The sequence below is a fragment of the Pseudophryne corroboree genome, chromosome 12, assembly GCF_028390025.1.
Source record: "Pseudophryne corroboree isolate aPseCor3 chromosome 12, aPseCor3.hap2, whole genome shotgun sequence".
In the NCBI taxonomy this organism is placed as follows: domain Eukaryota; kingdom Metazoa; phylum Chordata; class Amphibia; order Anura; family Myobatrachidae; genus Pseudophryne; species Pseudophryne corroboree.
In genome coordinates this window covers 21177960-21198469 of record NC_086455.1, presented here as the reverse complement: position 1 = coordinate 21198469, position 20510 = coordinate 21177960, and the positions used below count along the sequence as shown (strand labels likewise).

The 20510-nt window shown below is 47.7% G+C and overlaps 1 protein-coding gene across 1 annotated transcript in view; it reads right to left on the bottom strand.

Annotated features, from left to right (window-relative positions):
• Positions 1–16958, bottom strand: part of VPS45 (vacuolar protein sorting 45 homolog) — a 47069-nt gene extending 30111 nt beyond the window's left edge. The window contains exons 1-9 of the mRNA XM_063947175.1: positions 16693–16958; positions 14120–14254; positions 13855–13915; positions 13128–13207; positions 12803–12871; positions 9270–9407; positions 3724–3834; positions 2252–2386; positions 1503–1616 (exon numbers count right to left, since the gene is read on the bottom strand). Coding sequence (XP_063803245.1) covers positions 1503–1616; positions 2252–2386; positions 3724–3834; positions 9270–9407; positions 12803–12871; positions 13128–13207; positions 13855–13915; positions 14120–14254; positions 16693–16785 — 936 coding nt within the window. The 5' untranslated portion in view covers positions 16786–16958. The remainder of the gene's footprint in view (positions 1–1502; positions 1617–2251; positions 2387–3723; positions 3835–9269; positions 9408–12802; positions 12872–13127; positions 13208–13854; positions 13916–14119; positions 14255–16692) is intronic.
• Between the last annotated feature and the right edge of the window lie 3552 nt (positions 16959–20510).

The following is a 20510-nucleotide window of genomic DNA, read 5'->3' as shown; positions in this document are numbered from 1 at the left end:
GCACACACATAGGGAATGCTCTGATAGAGGACAGGACCCACTAGCCCAGGCCTGGCCAACCTGTGGCTCTCCAGCTGTTGTAAAACTACAAGTCCCATCATGCTTTGCTACAGTTTTGCTATTAGGGAAGGCTAAAACTGTGGCAGGGCATGCTGGGATGTGTAGTTTCACAACATCTGGAGAGCCACAGGTTGGCCAGGCCTGCACTAGCCCTTTGGGGAGACAGAGGGAGAGTTTGCCAGCACACACCAAAACGCTATAATTATACAGGGACAACCTTTATATAAGTGTTCCTCCCTTATAGCATTTAATATATATTCATATCGCCAAATCAGTGCCCCCCCTCTCTGTTTTAACCCTGTTTCTGTAGTGCAGTGCAGGGGAGAGCATGGGAGCCTTCCCACCAGCATTTCTGTGAGGGAAAATGGCGCTGTGTGCTGAGGAGAATAGGCCCCGCCCCCTTTTCGGCGGGCTTCTTCTCCGGAGTTTGTGATATCTGGCAGGGGTTAAATACATCCATATAGCCTCAAGGGCTATATGTGATGTATTTTTCGCCATACAGGTATTATACATTGCTGCCCAGGGCGCCCCCCCCCGCGCCCTGCACCCTCCGTGACCGCTGTGTGAAGTGTGCCGACAACAATGGCGCACAGCTGCAGTGCTGTGCGCTACCTGATGAAGACTGAAAGTCTTCTGCCGCCTGGTTCCGGACCTCTTCAATCTTCAGCATCTGCAAGGGGGGTCGACGGCGCGGCTCCGGGACGAACCCCAGGGCGAGACCTGTGTTCCGACTCCCTCTGGAGCTAATGGTGTCCAGTAGCCTAAGAAGCTGCTTCACTTCTCTCCCCTAAGTCCCTCGATGCAGTGAGCCTGTTGCCAGCAGGACTCACTGAAAATAAAGAACCTAAAAACTTTTTCTAAGCAGCTCTTTAAGAGAGCCACCTAGATTGCACGCTGCTCGGACGGGCACAAAAACCTAACTGAGGCTTGGAGGAGGGTCATAGGGGGAGGAGCCAGTACACACCATGTGATCCTAAAAGCTTACTTTTTGTGCCCTGTCTCCTGCGGAGCCGCTAATCCCCATGGTCCTGACGGAGTCCCCAGCATCCACTAGGACGTTAGTATATAATAAAAATTTTTTTTTTTATATATATATATATATATATATATATATATATATATATATATATATATATATATATATATATATAGTAGACACAGGGTGGTGCGGCACTCCAATGATTCGCAAAGACAAAGGTTAAGATACGTTTCAATGCCCGTTTAATGGAATGGCATTTTCGTCAGGTACCACCTCGTGTCTACTATCTGTTTCACTGTGAGGGCACCCAGTGTAATATTTTAACAAGTGGCTGTGCCGGACCCCCTCCGTTGTCATATCTATAATATATATATATATATATATATATATATATATATTTATCATTGCCTGCACGCATGCAGATTTCAAGAATGTTGGTATAATACACCTTCATGTCTCCTACCTTCATGTCTGCAATGGACTCAAGCTTCTGCTGTTCTTTGGGTTTCTTCTTTTGGAAATCTTCCATCAGGTTCTTGATGTTGGTCCCAATCTCTCCGAAATTCAGATACATGTTCTGCAAGGGTTAATAGGTTTTACCATGAATTGAGAGGTTCTAGACTCAAACACAGCCATGAGAGGCAGGTTAGTCCCATAGAGTCCCACACACCATCAGGACATCAGTACTTATAATGTAATCCATCCCAATAAGAATACTCCCGGCCTACACTGTCTTTACTCTCCTGTACATAGGTACACACTTATATATAGCGCACACAGTGACTGCAATCAATTCATAGCCTGTTATTCTCCAACACAGAATCAGAAAATCCATTAGTGATGACTAATTATGCATCAGTGTAAATGAACTGGGGCATAAGGGCAATTGTGAATTTAGACAGGCAGACGAGGTAGAGGCAATTTAGCTTAACCGTGCCCCCTCCTGCACGGTGACCAGTAGATGACCAGTGCCACGCACCAATCAGGTGTTCCTGGCAGACGAGGTGGCAGGGGAGACTGGCCGGCTGCTCTGCGGTGTTTAAAGCACACTTAGAGCGGAGGCCACGACCCCCTGTCTGCCTCTTACCCGCTAGTCAAGTCTGTGTACTGTGCGGTCTCAGCCAGCCTCCTCCTCCGCATGTAGACGCCACTGGGCATGAAAGTAATGTTTAATCTCACACAAGCCCATTTCCCAGCCCTCAGGTGACTTACATTAGCATAGAACTCATCATTCTCCGCAGACAGCACCACTTCCTTCAGATCCTTGCTGATCCCTGGTACCCGGGACAAGTCGATGCGATTGTTGTTGATGCCCAGTAACTCGTGGACCATGGCCTGGTAAGCCCACTGTTATCAGAATACACGATTAATGCTTACATCTTACAGAGGCACTGTCTATCTCATCAGTGTATGATCATATCAACCTGCCATTTCCTCCTTAGCCTATTGCCCCACTGTGCCCCTTTGAAATACAGTGTCCCATTTGTGGCATCACTTCCCCTGAGAAGGGTCACGTTGCTCGGAGGCAGTGTGGCTAGGATGCAGCCGGCCAGTAGGAGAGCGGATGTGGATTACCATTCATCGGCCCAAGTGCTTTTATCCACAGGCGTCTGCAGAACCTGCGTTACTGTGACTGCACTGGTAAAAGCATGTTCCCAGGATTATACTGGCTGTACGATTGAGGTACTATTGGGTAAGAAATTTACGAGGGAGACTTTATATTCTACCTGAGCTGTATGTGAGTGCCAGCTCTGCAGCGATTGTTATCCAAGTGACCATTTACATTAGTTATATTGCTAACAGGGATCTTATATGAACTCTACTGACTGTTTTTATCTGCCCCACTCCTGGGAGTTATATATATTCTATATACATAGCTAAAAGTTTGTGGACCGGCACTCCCGCGCGTTAAGGAATAGGCAAGGAATTGATAGAAAGAAATCCAGCGGCACTCGGAGACTTTCAGTGTCAAAAATGTGTAATAAAAATCACTAGATAACACTCCTAGTGTTATGTAGTGATTTTTATTACACATTTTTGACACTGAAAGTCTCCGAGTGCCGCTGGATTTCTTTCCATCAATACCTATTCTATATACATATATATAATATTATATTTTAGGTATATGTTCTCTTCGCTTTATTTATAAATATTTGCTTTTTTTTTTTAAAGTAATTTGGTGTAAACACCCTACGTACTTAGCACCACCTATTTCCAGCTTGTGAGTGAGGGCTTTACAAGCCGCTGTCTCACTGCAGCAAAAAAAAAAAAAAAAAAACCAAGCAGAAATGAATAAAGACATATTCATAGTTAAAAAACAAAATAAACAAACACCTTTAAAATTTATGCCCGCACTGTACAGAAGCCCCCCATTCCCTGGACGTTTAGTTCTATACTGGTTTATAGGGGGGGGAAGGTGTCTGAATTGTAAGCAGCAGATTTCATACTTCATAATTAACACCTGCTTCAGCCTCTATACCCCAAGATAGCAGTGTCCCCCAATAGAAAGACAGAGTCAAATAAAGTTATACAGTTTCTCCCACTGCAATTTTACATTATTGTGATCATTGGGGTCAATTCAATTCAGCGTGATGTAACCCCAGACTAGAGGAAGAAAAAAAACAAAATGATCGTCCCAGAGTTAGGTTAGTCATACCATACTGACATCACAGAGGTGAGCCCACCTGGTTGAGCAGCGGAGTGATAGCATCATCAGTACGGTCTAGGATGAGGAGCAAGGGGGGCACCTCGGTGCGGCGGAAATCAAACAGCTCATACTCCTTGGTGATGACTTGCTGGGAAGGTAAGGGTAAGTGTAAGAACGCGAGTACAAGAGGCTGATGACCCTACAGCTAGACATACAATTACCCCGGGAAATTTCCATTATACTATTCGCTCTTTTGTGCCCACACAATTAGAAAATATGAAAGGCTGAAGCGGATAGGCCAGCTGTGTCGCTTAATTACAAACTACGTAACTTCTCGTCTCTCAAGTTAATTTGTACTCAGTATGGGAAAACAATCTATACATAATACTGTACATTCTCTCCTTAGATTACATTTTACAGGATATCCCTTTTCCCAGGTGCCCTACAAGTATTATTATTATTATTATCCTTTATTTATATGGCGCCACAAGGGTTCCGCAGCGCCCGATTACAGAGTACAAATGCACATAAAAAATAGGAAAACAGTGACTTACAGTTGAATACAATATAGGACAAGTACAGGGCAGCTAAGCATAACTACACCAGTAAACATAGAGATAAGTTCCAGGTGGTCAAAAAACTGTGGGATCTGGGCGGTTGAGGATTATTAAAGTAAGAAAAGTATAAGCACATGAGGGAAGAGGGCCCTACTCGTGAGAGCTTACATTCTAAGGGGAGGGGTAGACAGACAGGGATGACACAGATGGGGTACATAGAGAGCGTGGAACAGAGGGTTATGTTGAGATTTGGCTACGTTTGGTAAAGAAATGGGTCTTAAGAGCCCGTTTGAAGTTTTGTAGAGAGGTGGAGAGTCTGAGGGGGAGAGGTAAAGAATTCCAGAGAAATGGAGCAGCACGTGAAAAATCTTGGAGATAGGAGTGGGAGGAAGTAATCAGAAGACAGGAGAGACGGCGTGCATTAGCAGAGCGAAGAGGACGGGTGGGAGAGTAAAGGGAGATAAGGTCAGAGATGTAGATGGGAGAGGAGTGGGTGAGTGCTTTGTAAGTGAGTGTGAGAAGTTTGAATTGGATTCTGAAAGGGAAGGGAAGCCAGTGGAGGGCCTGTAGGAGGGGGGAGGTAGACGTAGTGCGTTTGGTGAGGAAGATGAGCCGGGCAGCAGCATTGAGGATAGATTGGAGTGGAGAGAGGTGATTGTCAGGGAGGCCAGTTAAGAGGAGATTACAGTAGTCCAGTCTGGAAATAATCAGTGAGTGAATAATGATCTTAGTGGCATCCTGTGTGAGAAAAGGTCTGATTCTAGAAATGTTTTTGAGATGAAAATGACAGGTTTGTGAGAGGTGCTGAATGTGTGGTTTGAAGGAGAGGGAGGAGTCAAGGATTACGCCAAGACAGCGTACTTGGGGGCTAGGGGAGATAGTTGTGCCATCAATGGATAATGAGATTGTGGGAGGTGAGGCTGTGCGGGAGGGTGGGAAGATGATCAGCTCAGTCTTAGACATGTTGAGTTTAAGAAAGCGCTGAGACATCCAGGAAGAGATAGCAGAAAGACAGTTTGAGGTACGAGTGAGGAGAGCCGTGGAGAGATCAGGGGAGGAGAGGTAGATTTGAGTGTCATCAGCATAGAGGTGATATTGGAAGTTAAAAGAACTAATGAGTTCACCTAAAGAGGACGTATAGAGAGAGAAAAGGAGAGGACCAAGAACAGAGCCTTGGGGGACACCAACAGTTAGTGGAAGTGGGGGGGAGGTAGCATCATGAGAGGAGACAGAGAAGGAACGATCAGAGAGGTAGGAGGACAGCCAGGAGAGGGCAGTATCACGCAGACCAAGAGAGTGAAGGATTTGCAGAAGGAGAGGATGGTCCACAGTGTCAAAAGCAGCAGAGAGGTCAAGAAGAATAAGCAGAGAGTAGTGGCCCTTAGATTTGGCTGCATGGAGGTCATTGCAGACTTTTGTGAGGGCAGTTTCAGTGGAGTGGAGAGAACGGAAACCAGACTGGAATGGGTCAAGCAGTGAGTGAGAGGAAAGAAAGGCAGTGAGGCGATTATAGACAATACGCTCAAGAAGTTTGGAGGCAAAGGGGAGGAGAGAGATGGGTCGATAGTTGGAGAGAGTGTTAGGATCAAGGGTAGGTTTTTTAAGAATAGGGGAGACAAGAGCATGCTTGAAGGCAGAGGGGACAGTGCCTGATGAAAGGGAGAGATTGAGAAGGTGGGCAAGATGGGAACAGGCAGAAGGGGAGAGGTAACGGAGGAGGTGGGAGGGGATAGGGTCGAGCGGGGAGGTTGTGGGGGGGGAGGAACGGATGAGGGCCATGACTTCCTCGCCAGATACATGGGAGAAAGATGTCAGAGTTGGTAAGAGGGAAGGGGAGGGGTGGCAAGGGATGGGTGGTGGCTGGTTGCTGGTCTGGTGGGAAGTGATATCCTGACGTATGGAGTCAATCTTGGATGTGAAATAAGTGGCAAAGTCAAGAGCAGACAATGAGGAAGGGAGAGGAGGTGGTGGTGGGCAGAGGAGGGAGTTAACAGTGGCAAAGAGGCGCCGGGGGTTGGAAGACTGTGTAGAAATGAGGATTTTGAAGTATGATTGTTTAGCAAGGGAAAGGGCAGTACTGAAGGATGAGAGCATGAATTTGAAATGGAGGAAGTCTGCTTTAGAGCGTGATTTCCTCCACTGTCGCTCGGCAGTACGTGAGCATTTTTGTAGGTATCTGGTGCATTTGGTGTGCCAGGGTTGAGGTGTTGATCTGCGAGGGTGAATAGTGGTTGGCGGAGCAACAGAGTCAAGGGCAGAAGTAAGAGATGCATTGTATAGGGATGTGGCTTGTTCAAGGCATGTGAGAGAGAGAAGAGGAGAGAGAAGGGAGTCAAACAGGGAGGACAGGGATGAGGTGTCAATAGCCTCAATGTTACGCTTCGTGATGGTAGCCTTAGGAGGGAGAGATGGGGAAGCAGAGATAGATAAGTTGAAAGAGAGCAAATGGTGGTCAGAGAGGGGAAAAGGGGAATTGGAGAAATCAGAAATATCACAGCGGTGAGTGAAAACCAGATCCAGTGAGCTCCCGTTCACATGGGAGGGTGAGGTGGTCCACTGGGAGAGACCAAGTGAAGAGGTGAGGTTAAGGAGTTTAGAGGCAGGTGATTTTGTGGGGTTATCGATAGGGATGTTGAAATCACCTAGAATAATGGAGGGAATGTCAGAAGAGAGGAAGTGAGGTAGCCAGGAAGCAAAGTTGTCAAGGAATTTGGAGGAAATGCCAGGTGGACGGTAAATTACAGCAACTCGAAGATTAGTTGGTTGGTAGAGGCGTAATGCATGGACCTCAAATGTAGAGAATGTAAGAGAAGGTTCTGGAGGTATAAGTTGGTATGTGTAGCTTGAGGGTAAAAGGATCCCAACACCACCCCCATGGCGACCCCCGGGTCGGGGTGTGTGTGAGAATGTGAGGCCCCCAGCAGAGAGAGCAGCAGGAGAAGTGGTGTCATGAGGAGTAATCCAGGTTTCTGTAATGGCCAGGAGGTGCAGGGAGTTGGAAATGAAAAGGTCATGAGTGGGGGTCAGTTTGTTGCAAATAGATCGGGCATTCCAGAGTGCACAAGATAGGGGGTATGAGTTTGTGGGAGAGATGTGAATGAGATTATCAGGATTGCTGTAGCGTTGAGGTAGGAGTAATTTGGAAGGAGAAGATAAAGAGGGTGTGATGATGGTGCTGGGGCCTTGGCTAGGAAGGGAGACTGCATGCGTGAAACAGGGAGGGAGTGCAGTTTGATACTGGTGGAGGAGAGGTGAGGAGACAGGCAGAGGAGGGAAAGAGTAGGGTTGAGCGGTGGGGTATAAGTGGTGTGAAGGGGCAGAAGTGAATTGCAATGGGGAAACAGAAGAGGGGTAGGGAGGCAGACAGAGGAGAGGAGGGAGGATGAGATGTAGGAGACTGTGAGAGAGGGATAGAGGTGGTAACAGGGGACAGAATAAAGGAATAGAAGGACAATGAGTAAGGGGGGTTGCCAGCCTGGCCATAGTGTGGATGGTGTGTAAACTGGTAGTGTAATGAGAATAGGGGGAGGAGTGGTGGCTGTATGAGAGAGCAGTGAAGTTTGCAGAAAGAAATACGATTTGCAAGTAATTAAAATGATGTTAATATCTACAGATTACCAGTAAATCAAATATTTGTTGATGTTAGATGGAAAATTATACAGTGTTGGCAAACCACAAGTCAGTGTTATTTCATCAAATATGCTTCTCAATTAAACATTTGTTTTCCAGGTATTTGCAGGGTCAGAGTAAAAGTTGTATTGCAGGTTTTTTGCAGAAAGTGAATGTTTAGTGTCCGGGTAAGTGAGGTTTGGAGAATAATAGGTGTGTACATACATTTGTAGCTGCAGTCCAAGGTTTGGTGGATTGTGTTGATTTGCTTTTGTTTGGAGTTTCCATGCAGTTTCCGTCCAGTTAAAGTCCAGTATAAGTGCCAGACGAATCCCTTAGAGATTTTCTCCACACAATGATTCAGCTACGCTAAAATCAGCTAAACTACACACCAATATAAAGCCCAAACATGTGTATGTAAGCACATTGATTGATTGGACCCTCCCCTAGCCCATCACCCATTTGGGGCAATAAAACTTAAACAAACAAATAATGTGTAGGGATGAAACCATTACACATTCCCCAAATAACTACAAATAAAACTTGGATAAATCTGCTAATATTTAATACACTAGTGACTAGACATACCTATGGCTAAGCATTCAGGATATTCCTATGTGATAATTAGCAGACTCGGTACAGCTTGCTGGGTATTGTTGTTCCACTAGACATACCTGGTAAGAGAACAATGTACACCGTACATTCTACGTTTAGGCAACTTGCGGCTGTTGTGGAACTACAAGTCCTATCATGCACTAACCAAGCCAGAGAGTCACAGATTGTGTACTCTACCCTGGTCTATAAGTTCTCAACCTGTTGGTCTAGACTAAAAACATAGGGGTGCATCTCAGCCTGGGTGGGTTCCCGTGACACGCAGAATTACTGTGTATGAACCACTATAAAAGACATTAGTCTCTGTGCCGAGACGAGACGGGAGCAATCCTCAGCAGATGGGCGAGAGTGCCCAGATGTATAGTCTACCCCCAGGCCATGTGCTTCACCTAGCTCCCCCAATGGGAGAGCAAGGCAACTCAGGAAGAAGAGTAAAAAAAAACGGGGAGACAGTGGAAATCAATTCCAGGTGCTAAGTGGAGTCAGAAGGACAGTAATCAATCTTTAATGAATGAAAGTAATAAAGGTGGAACAGTGCGGCAGTGGCAGAGGTCACATTGTGGAGGGGATTTAAATTTTATTTTATTTTTTTAAGTAGTGAGAGGAGGAGCCTGTTGTCTTTAAAGTGCCTTGCTTCCCAAGCGTGGGGCTTGGCCCACATTGGTTAGTTTGTACCCCCCCCCAAGAGGGCGGATATAATATGACAATATTTAAAGCAGAACTAAGGATGACAGAGCCGACTCCCAGGCGTAGCACGAGCACCTGACCAATTATCAGGGCTGGGGCCTTGCTGCCTTACACCCACCTTGACTCCCTCAGCTAGCCTCTTCGCCATGTCTGAAGAGAGCTGGTACCGTATCATGGGGCATTTCTTCAGGGAGAGCAGCAGCGCGGTCAGTCCCTGCGTTGCTCTGGACAGCTGTGTAGGATCCCAGTTCCGACCCTGAAATGCAGAAAGAGCTATTTTAGAAAACATGGTAACTCTTGTGAGGACCTATCCTCCAAGTCTGTACAAAGCATCCATACATAATGTATAGTTTGTGCATTTCATTCAGTCTTCCCACTAGAATTTCTTTACGTGACCTATTCAGCCCTTTGGAGACCATAAAAAATATTAAATGGAAAAAATTGGCTTGGCTTAATCCCGTAAGCAAGGACTGCCATGGAGACTAAGAACTAGGTTTAATTGATCATGTCATTTCTTTGAAGCCCGGATATTTCCCACAAATATTTGTGTCAGGGGCAGCACAGGCCGCCCCTTAAAGACAGGTAAGGGAAGAAGGACTCGGAGTCACACTAGAGACCTCATTCCGAGTTGATCGCAACCAAGCAACTTTTTTCTGCTGGTGCGATCAACTAATCCCCGCCTATGGGGGAGTGTATTTTAGCATAGCAGGGCTGCGTTCGCTCGTGCATCCCTGCTATGCTAAAAAAGTTTCACTCAAAACAAGACCAGCCCTGGACATACTTACCCTGTTCGACGGATCCAGCAATGATGGGCTCGGCTTTGACGTCAGACATCCGCCCTCCGTTCGCCTGGACACGGCTGCGTTTTCCTTACCACTCCCCGAAAACGGTCTCCAACGGTCAGATGACACCCCGGAACGCATTCCTGCAGTCAATCTTCTTACAATCGCCACTGCGACCGCTTTTTCCGCTGTCAGCGTCGCACGTGCGCATTACGGCGCCCGGGCGTTCGCAGTAGTGACCCGGTCGCAGCTGTGCGAACAAAAGCATGCTGCGATCGGGTCGGAATGACCCCCTATATACCTTCCAGAGGTTCCCACCTCTACTCAGCTGAACTAGGGTCACCGAATAAGTAGGATCTGCTATGGAGTCTGAGAAAGAGAGACAGATAGTGTACGCCCTGTCACCTTTCTGGTACAGTGTCCTGTTAGTACATTATACAGGTCAAAAAGCTGATTACGCAGACAATCGCGGTTACTGCGCCATCAGCGGCCCTGCCTTTGTTTATGGATCAGCCCATCTATACAGTGCGTTTCCTCAAAGCAACACTCCAAAGCATGTCAGTCGCCCTGTGGCTGCTCAGCTATGGAATCACCTCCCTTCTAACATAGGTACTTGCTGCAGATATGAGAACTTACCCGTATAGATCCCCCAGTTACTTTGTGTGCACTATTCAGCTCAGAAGTACAGTCTTTCATATATAGCAATCTCAGACAGCGGCTTCACAGGCTATTAAATCGCTAGCACAAGATTTTTAGGCGTACAATAAATTATTTCTCCTATTCCGTGGGTGGACGTTGGATCATGGGGTTTACTGCCACATTCTAGAATTGGGGGTAGATTTACTTAAGCTTCTAAAAATGAAAAGTGGTGGAGTTGCCCATAGCAACCAGATTTTAGCAACCATGGCCCTCATTCCGAGTTGATCGCTTGCTGCCGTTCTTCACAGCGTAGCGATCAGGTTACTACTGCGTATGCACCGAAATGCGCGCACGCGTCATACGGGTACAAATAGTATCGTTGCTGCGACGAATCCATTCGCACAACTGATCGCAAAGGGGATTGACAGGAAGAAGGCGTTTATGCGTGTCAACTGACCATTTTCAGGGAGTGTTTGGGAAAACGCAGGCGTGTCCAAGCGTTTGCAGGGCGGGTGTCTGACGTCAATTCCAGGACCGGACAGGCTGAAGTGATCGCAAGGGCTAAGTCCAGAGCTACTCAGAAACTGCACAAAACGTTTTCGTCCCGCTCGGCTGCACAGGTGTTCGCACACTTGCAAAGTGAAAATACACTACCCTAGAGGCGGAGACTATCTGATCGCTGCTCTGCAAAAAATATCTAGCGAGCGATCAACTTGGAATGAGGACCATGTCTCCACTGCATTTCAGAAAATGATAGAATCTGGGCGACACCTTCCCTTGTCTGTATTAGAACATTTAGTAAATCTGCCTCTTTGGTACTTTACGATAGTCAATGTTTTGTGTTTCGCCTTCTTCTATATCCCCACCCTGCACGGCACCTGTATATTTCTAACTGCTCCCGCAGAACACGGCCGGAGGGAAACGGACAAAGAGAGGGGAACATCAGTGTCAGGAAGATTTCACTTTAGTAAGACTGTAACCAGAGAAGTAGAGCGTACATGGGTGGGTGCTCGGTGACCTCACAATGGATTCGGGGAAAAAGGATATAAATCCCATTTCCTCTTTCATCCACTTGGAGGACACAAGAACATGGGGCACTCTGTACCATCACCGCCTTGGCCAGTCTGGTGTTACTGACGGCGCTCAACCATAGACAGCCAGATGGATTGTGCACCTTTTTCCCAATTTCAAGGAGTTCGATATATAACATGCCGACATGAAACCTTTTCCAGAGTTCCTCTGAACCCATTTTCCAAAGGCATGTCGACGCAGGCCATGGATCAAAGAGGGTCTCAAAGCTGCCCCTAGCCACTACAAACAGGTTTACAAAGGAACACTGTAAAACGAATATTCACCAAGCAGCCCTCCAGCTGTTGTGGAACTACACATCCCAGCATGATCTGCCACAGTTTTGCTACTAGGGCATGCTAAAACGGATTCAGGGCATGCTGGTTTTTGTAGTTCCACAAAGGCCGGAGGGCCGCATACATACAATACCCCAGCTGTAAAATAGCAAACTAGCAGTGAAGTATAAGAGAAAAACCAGAGTCCCAGCCCGCAATGCCCCCCCCCCCCCAGCTCTGGGTGTACTTCCCAGCAGCTGAGGACACGGAGGGGAGGCAGAGAGCAGCATGACTCCTGTCCAGTTAGTGCCAGGAAGCCCGCTAGGGAGGCGGAGTTACTCTGAATGTAAAATGTGCCCCACTCCCCCACCTCACTGCCAAGGCACCAGCCTATTCCTAGTGTGGGGTTTCCGCTGACAAGCTACCCTCACACTTCATGCGGTTTCTAGGCCCCGGTCCTTGCCGCCGAGACATCTCCCTACACACAGGAGACGCCCCGTCAGCAGTGCAGGTGCTACACAGTGTAGTGTTAATTCTAGCACCCTGCACCTTTCCAATCCTGTGCAGTTCCTCTTTCCTGCCTGAGGTGTCACTCTCTGCTCTGGTGCTTCTCAGCACACACAGGTCTGTATCACAGCACTGAGTAACAGATCAGAGTGTGCCGAGAAGCATCACAGCAGAGAGCGACACCCCAGGCAAGAAAGAGGAACTGCATGGACTTTGAAAGGTGCAGGGTGCTAGAATGAACACTACAGTGTGCCTATGCATTATTAATAGCGACTTTATAGAAGATAAGCTGAAGTTCCGGTTTAGCCACTGAATGCCGCCGCTGCTGCTCAGAATGTCTCACCCACGTTCAGCCGTCACAGCCCTGGCAGACATCTCACCTGATAGCAGCCCATAATGTTTAAAGAAAAGACGTGAGGATTCACAGCAATGTAATCTCCATAGAACTCCTGCAAAACACAAAGGACGAATGTCAGACCTCAGGGGATGAAAGGGCTACACAAACATGGCTGACAGAGGTGCCCAGACCTATGACTGAGCCCTCCGTGCTCTTCTTTACCCATAATGGTAACAGATTACAGTTGCTAGTAAGCTAAAATGATATAAAATGGGTATGCCTATTGCCGGCAAGCTTTCATCCACCTGTTCTATACAGAAATCTTTCCTCTACAGCCCTGTATGACGTTCCTACGCCAGATCCTTTACCTGTACTTCAGCGACAACCTCCTGCTCGTCTGCCTCCGCCAGAGACTTCACGTCGCTCTTGCTGATCACGTTGCTGAAGTCTGAAAATGACACTTGCATGAGAGAGGGACATCGAAGCCTAAAACGCTGGCCTGCTCTAAATACGGAACTAGCATATCGTCTTGTGTAGGGAACCTTAGTAATAGAGTTTCCATATTCAAGATGCAATAAGCACAGGTTGCCGTTTGGACCGTCACACAACAGTAACATGAATACAGGTGCTGAGTAACGTTTACAACACCAACTTATTTGACACTGACAAATGCCCTAACAAGAGGAATATCCAATTCAGCTAGCCACTTAGCATTTCTTTCAAGCCTCAAATCACAAGGGGCTATTGGAACAGTGGAGTGAGGCACCTTGGAGCCATGCGAGGGGGTGCACTAACTGGGGTTCCCAGTAACTTTACAAAGAAAACACAAAAAAGAAAAAAAAAATTTAAAATGTCATGTCATCCTGGTTCATGTCGACATAATGACCGTTTCAACCTAGTCACTGTCGACCAATAGTGGTTGACCTAATGACTGTCGACCTAGTTATTGTCGACCCAACGATCTACACTCATTGGAACAGCAGCTGGGAAAGGCGGCTAGGGAAACATTCCAAATAGGTGGTCATACAACAAGCAATATGGCCGCCGTAGTGTTCATGAGGGAGTGGTTAGAAATTATCTCTCACATGTACTTACAGAGGAAATAGACGCTGTATTTGGGTCTGCGAAGTTCTTTGATTAGGTAACCTACATTCTCCTTGTTAGAAGAAAGAAAGAAACATGCGTTAAGTGCTAGGAATCTGATTCACTAAGAAAAATATTAAGGATTAACATCAACATAAAACATGCCTAGATATTTACAATAAGAAATCCCCTGCCGTTAAATATCAGGATATTAACAAGTCACCAAAGTGCCCTGTGGTCAAGGCCGCAGTAATAAAAGTAAAACACTGATGCTCACCTTGGTGGGCCTGAGAAAACAAATGGCTTTCAGATGCTTCATGCTCTCCCGGTGAGCTGAATCAATGCGTTCAAACAGATAGACCTCTTTCTGCAGGATCTCAGACTGCGTGTAAACCATGCTCACCACACTCGTCTGCAGAAGAAGGACACAGGGCAGGTAATGATGTTACTCTCGCTTTACATCGCACTACGGCCCTCATTCCGAGTTGTTCGCTCGCAAGGCGAATGTAGCAGAGTTACACACGCTAAGCCGCCGCCTACTGGGAGTGAATCTTAGCTTCTTAAAATTGCGACCGACGTACGCGCAATATTGCGATTACAAACGAGTTAGCAGTTTCAGAGTAGCTCCAGACTTACTCTGCCTGTGCGATCAGTTCAGTGCTTGTCGTTCCTGGTTGACGTCACAAACACACCCAGCGTTCGCCCAGGCACTCCCACCGTTTCCCCGGCCACTCCTGCGTTTTTTCCGGAAACGGTAGCGTTTTCAGCCACACGCCCCTGAAACGCCGTGTATCCGCCCAGTAACACCCATTTCCTGTCAATCACATTACGATCGCCGGAGCGAAGAAAAAGCCGTGAGTAAAAATACTTTCTTCATAGTAAAGTTACTTGGCGCAGTCGCAGTGCGAACATTGCGCATGCGTACTAAGCGGATTTTCACTGCGATGCGATGAAAAATACCGAGCGAACAACTCGGAATGAGGGCCAACATCGGGTTACTCACATTCTCCAAGAGCAAAGCACGGCTAAAATACAAATTCTTTTCAGACATGACACACAGGGGATCCCGCCGGCATGCCGGCAGACGGGATAATCCCGGCACTGGTCAGAAGACCGACGCCGATATCCTGACACGGATCACAATGCCTGCGCCGGAACCCCAACTGCCAGCATCCCGATCATAACTACGCCAGGGCGGGTAAGGTTCAGGCTGCAGGGGAAGGGTTAGGGTAGGCTGCAGCACAAGAAAGTTAGGGTTAGGCTGTGTAGGAGGGGTGGGGGCAGGGGGATTTTATGGTTATGCTGCGGGGGGAGGGGGGCACTAAGAATGGTGGGTGGGTTTAGATTAGGCACTAAGTTGGGAGGGTTACGGTTAGGGACCATCGGGGAGGGTTAGGCTATAGGGGGGGAGGGGGGGGGTTAGGCTTAGGCTGCAGGAAGGGAGGGTTAGGTTACGTAGTGTTCACTCTAGGCTGTTTTAGCAGGGCGCCGCGCCCTGCCCGTTTTTTAGCAGGCAAAACCCGCCCTGCCCCTTTTTCGGCGCCCTGCTAGAACAGCTGCCCGCTTCCTGCCCTCCCGGCGTGTATAGATGCCGTGCGCATGCGCGCAGCATCCATTCACGCATTGGGAGAGGGCTGGGGGAAGCCCAGCACCGACGGAGGTGCTGGGCACGCCCCCAACAGTGACGTCGCCGGCCACAGACGCTCTCTATAGTAGCGTCTGTGGGCCGCCCCGCCCCTAAAATGACGTAGGTGTGGCCACGCCCCCTAATTTGCGTGGCCGCGTCCCCGAAACGGGGGCGCGCGCGGCGAAGCACATTTGCCCCCGGAGTCCGGCACCCTGCCTCTTTTCACTCCTAGAGTGAACACTATTACGGTTAGGGTCAGGCTGCAGGAAGGGAGGGTTAGGCTCTGGGGGAGGGTTAGGCTGCAGGAAGGGAGGGTTAGGCTCTGAGGGGGTAGGTTAGGGTTACGCTGCAGGAAGGGAGGCTTAGGCTCTGGGGGGGTAGGTTAGGGTCAGGCTGCAGGAAGAGATGGTTAGGCTCTGGGGGGGTAGGTTAGGGTCAGGCTGCAGGAAGGGAGGGTTAGGGTTAGGCTCTGGGGGGGGTTAGGGTCAGGCTGCAGGAAGGGAGGGTTAGGCACTGGGGGGGGGGGGTTAGGCACTGGGGGGGTAGGTTAGGGTCAGGCTGCAGGAATGGAGGGTTAGAGTTAGAACACTTACCGCCAGCGCGATACATCTGTGAACGACGGAGTTCACAGACGTATCGGCCATACACACTGGCTGACGGACCCGCGATATATCGGCCGTTCAAGAGAACGCCCGATATATCGGCCAGTGTGTACCCACCTTTAGTGTGTGCGTGTACATGGGCAGACTAGATGGGCCAGGTGGTTATTACCTGTCGTCACATTCTATGTTTCTGTATAAGTAACCTACCAGTATGTTTTTGGAGCGAGGGCGGAAACTCATGCACAGGGAGAACATACAAACTCCACACAGATATCTGCCTTGGCAGGAAGTGAAGCCAAGGCATCAGCGCTGTGAGGAAGCAATGCTGACCACTATGCAAATAATAATAATAATAATAGTAGAATGCGGCGAAGTAGCACAGATATAATAGCCGAATTAAGTTCCCCTAGACAAGGTGCCAGCTGCTGAACTACAACTCCCAGCAGTCACCTGAGGTCTACTTATGACAGGTGGTGTAGTCCAGTGACACGAAGCCTAGAGGAGGGAAGACAGATATCCCAATCCCTGGCCTGCTGGACAATGTCCATGGCTGGCAGGACACTGCCCCCCGTAAATGCAGACACAGCATCCCTGCCCGGCTGCACAGTGCCAGCCCCTCACCGTCTCCTTGTCCATGAGCAGGACCTTCATCCCGGGCCCGCTGTCCTCTATCATCTTGGAGACGTAATGCTTGACAGCCAACGTGGTGTTCATGGCTGCTGCGGGCTGAGAGATCTCCCCAGTGACAGGACGGTACACCCGGCTGCTCTCAGCTGTACAGCGCCGTAGGGTGCTTCACTTCCGGGTGTAACCGCAAAGCACCCCGGGAGTTGTAGTCAGCCGCTGTCTGCTCACGGTAGATGCTAGAATCAAGTGGGCTAAGGGACCTTTTCCGTAAGGGGGAGGAGTTACGACGCAAGGGGGAGGAGCTAGGCCAGCGGGATAGTTCCTCTACTATCCACGCCACCAACTATTACCTTTAGTAATTAGGTGGTGAGCGACATCGCGTCTCGCAAGGCACGCCGGGAGTTGTAGTCCTCAGCAGTTTTCCAGGCCCTGTTTTGATAATACAAGTACTATCTATGTCCTATATAGGGCAAAGCCCACTGCCCAAGTCACCCACACATTACCTGCAGTCCTACACAGAGGCCTCTTTATCCCAGCCCACATTTTTTTTTGTATACTCTGATTTTTTATGAAAGGATCAAAAACAAAAAATGATATGTAAACAATAAACATACAAGCAAGTCATTCCATAATACAAGCAATGATAGACAATGGCAAAAACAAGAGTGGGGTCTATACAGCTGTATCGCATCCTGAATTTACTGCAGTGTGGATGTGAAAATGTACAAATAACCTGAAGCAAAAAATAATACTGTCCTGTATTGCTGTAATGTTCTCTTGTCAGGGTATCCGGTCTTTGAGTCGATCTCACTTAGATCGATATGATCTTTAGGTCGACATGGCAAATGTTGACACATGAAAAGGTCGACATGAGCATACCTCCCAACATTTTGTAGAGTGGAAGAGGGACACTTGGCGAAGCCACGCCCCATTTAGAAAAAAACTGGTGAGGTCTATGTGAAAGGGGCGTGGCTTCATGCAAGTGCCGCAATTGCAATCCACGCCCCCGTTTTAGTCACTGAGGGGTCATGCCCTCCACGGAACACCGTGGCCCACGGGTGGGACAGTCCCAAAGAAACGGGACTGTCCCGCAAAAATCAGGACAGTATGCATGAGTTTTTAAAAAACAAACAAACATTTTTAAACTTTTTGTTGGGTTTACTATACACGTGGACAACGATTGGGAATAGTAACCTGTAGTGGAGCGAGGCACCTTGCATGGTGCACTACTTGGGGTTCCTGGTCACTTTACAATGAAAATGACACCAAAAAAACGAAGGGAAAAAAACAACTCATGTCAACCTTTTCCCATGTCGACCTTTTCTGTGCCGACCTCATGACCGTGTCGACCTATTCCAGGTGTCGACCTAGTCACTGTCGACCAATAGTGGTCGACCTAATGACTGTCAACCTAATAAGGGTCGACCCAATGATCCACACCCCCAGTGGTGCAAGTAGAACTTTTTTCTTAGTGGTACTGATAGTAAAAATCGGCGTGGTCATGTGTCATGAGGGGGTGTGGTCACACAAAACTAGGGGAGTGTCTACCTGACAATAGGGGCATGGCCACATTATGCCACACACAGTAATGCCCCTTACACATTATGCCACACACCGTAATGCTTATTACACATTATGCCACACACCGTAATGCTTATTACACATTATGCCACACACCGTAACACCCATTACACATTATGCCGCACACCGTAATGCTTATTACACATTATGCCACACACCGTAATGCTTATTACACATTATGCCACACACCGTAATGCTTATTACACATTATGCCACACACCGTAACACCCATTACACATTATGCCACACACCGTAACACCCATTACACATTATGCCACACACCGTAATGCTTATTACACATTATGCCACACACCGTAACACCCATTACACATTATGCCGCACACCGTAATGCTTATTACACATTATGCCACACACCGTAATGCTTATTATACATTATGCCACACACCGTAATGCTTATTACACATTATGCCACACACCGTAACACCCATTACACATTATGCCACACACCGTAATGCTTATTACACATTATGCCACACACCGTAATGTTTATTACACATTATGCCACACACCGTAATGCTTATTAGACATTATGCCACACACCGTAATGCTTATTACACATTATGCCACGCACCATAATGCTTATTTCACATTATGCCACACACTGTAATGCTTATTACACATTATACCACATACCGTAATGCCTATTACACATTATGCCAGACACAGTAACACTCATTACACATTATACCACATACCGTAATGCTTATTACACATTATGCCACACACCATAATGCCCATTACACATTATGCCACACACAGTAATGCCCATTACACATTATGCCACACACCATATTGCTTATTACACATTATGCCACATACCATAATGCCCATTACACATTATGCCACACACTGTAATGCTCATTACGCATTGTGCCACACACCGTAATGCCCATTACACATTATGCCACACACCGTATTGCTTATTACACATTATGCCACACACCGTAATGCTTATTACACATTATGCCACACACCGTAATGCTTATTACACATTATGCCACACACCGTACCACCCCACTTTCAGCACTGCACACCCCTTGTCAGGACGCGGGCTCCGATATGAGCGCAGGGTTGGAAGCAGAGTGATCACCCCTTTACTCTGCGGCCAGTCTAATGCGCACATGCAGCCATATGCAGCCCAGACTTGCCTACTGTACCGGAATGTCTGGGAGGCTCCCGCATCTCCCGGCCTCCTGGAAGAGGATTCAAGCCGCCAACTCCATTCAAGGCGGCCAATTATGAGATTTGCGCTGAATTGCATCATTGTAGCTATGCCCCTCGCTGTACAATGTGGATATCCCCCTCCGCACCACCCATTTATTCTGCCCAACACCTCTCTCTGTGACAGCCTGGCTGCCTCCTCCCGGGGGATCCCTTTCCGGTAAAAATTGCAGAACAGTTGCCCTTACAGCATGCGGAGCTCTGGAATTCTACGCATCACAGAACAAGATAAATCTCACAATATAGCAGCCCCATTGAAATCTGTGGGAACTGCTTGTGCAAGAAAAAAAACAATAAATATATTACAGAGTTTCCCAAACTCCACCATTACAGAACAGGTTGTACGGATATCCATGCTTGAGCAGAGGTGACTTAATTAGTAGCTCATTCAATTTGATTTAACCATCTAGACTCAAGCATGTATACCCTTCAAACCCAGGGGCAAATGCAAGATTTCTAGAGAGAGGTTTACAAATGCCTGACCTTAGCGCAATTGTGTCCAGCCCATGAAGAGGGCATACTTATCTTGTACTAATCTGTTGGGGTTGCCTGAAAACCAAGTTTGGGAAAGCCTGATCCATATTGTAAGCTGTAGGGTAGAGTCTATGAAACATATTTATCTCATATAAATAAAATAAGTGGTCAGGATAAGGTTAAACATCATATGATACATAGTATAACCAGAAGGAGACAGTACTAAGCTACCTAAGGACACACTCTCCCACCTCATGGTAAGACACCTGTCTCTTCTTGCTGGAGGCAGCTCTCTGGTTTATGTGGTTTAGGGCGCCAATTAAGCACACAGATTCACACATACAGCAGACTTAGAGGGATAAGCTGCATGCGCAGCAGCTCCGTTCCATCCCTCATACTACATGCTGTGGCCGCAGCTCCAGATTAACCGTAGTATAGTACTACTGCTGTTGTGGTCATGAGTCAAGCTCGTGTCTGGTCCGGGGAAGGGGTTCCAGGGCAACTGGAAACCCCCT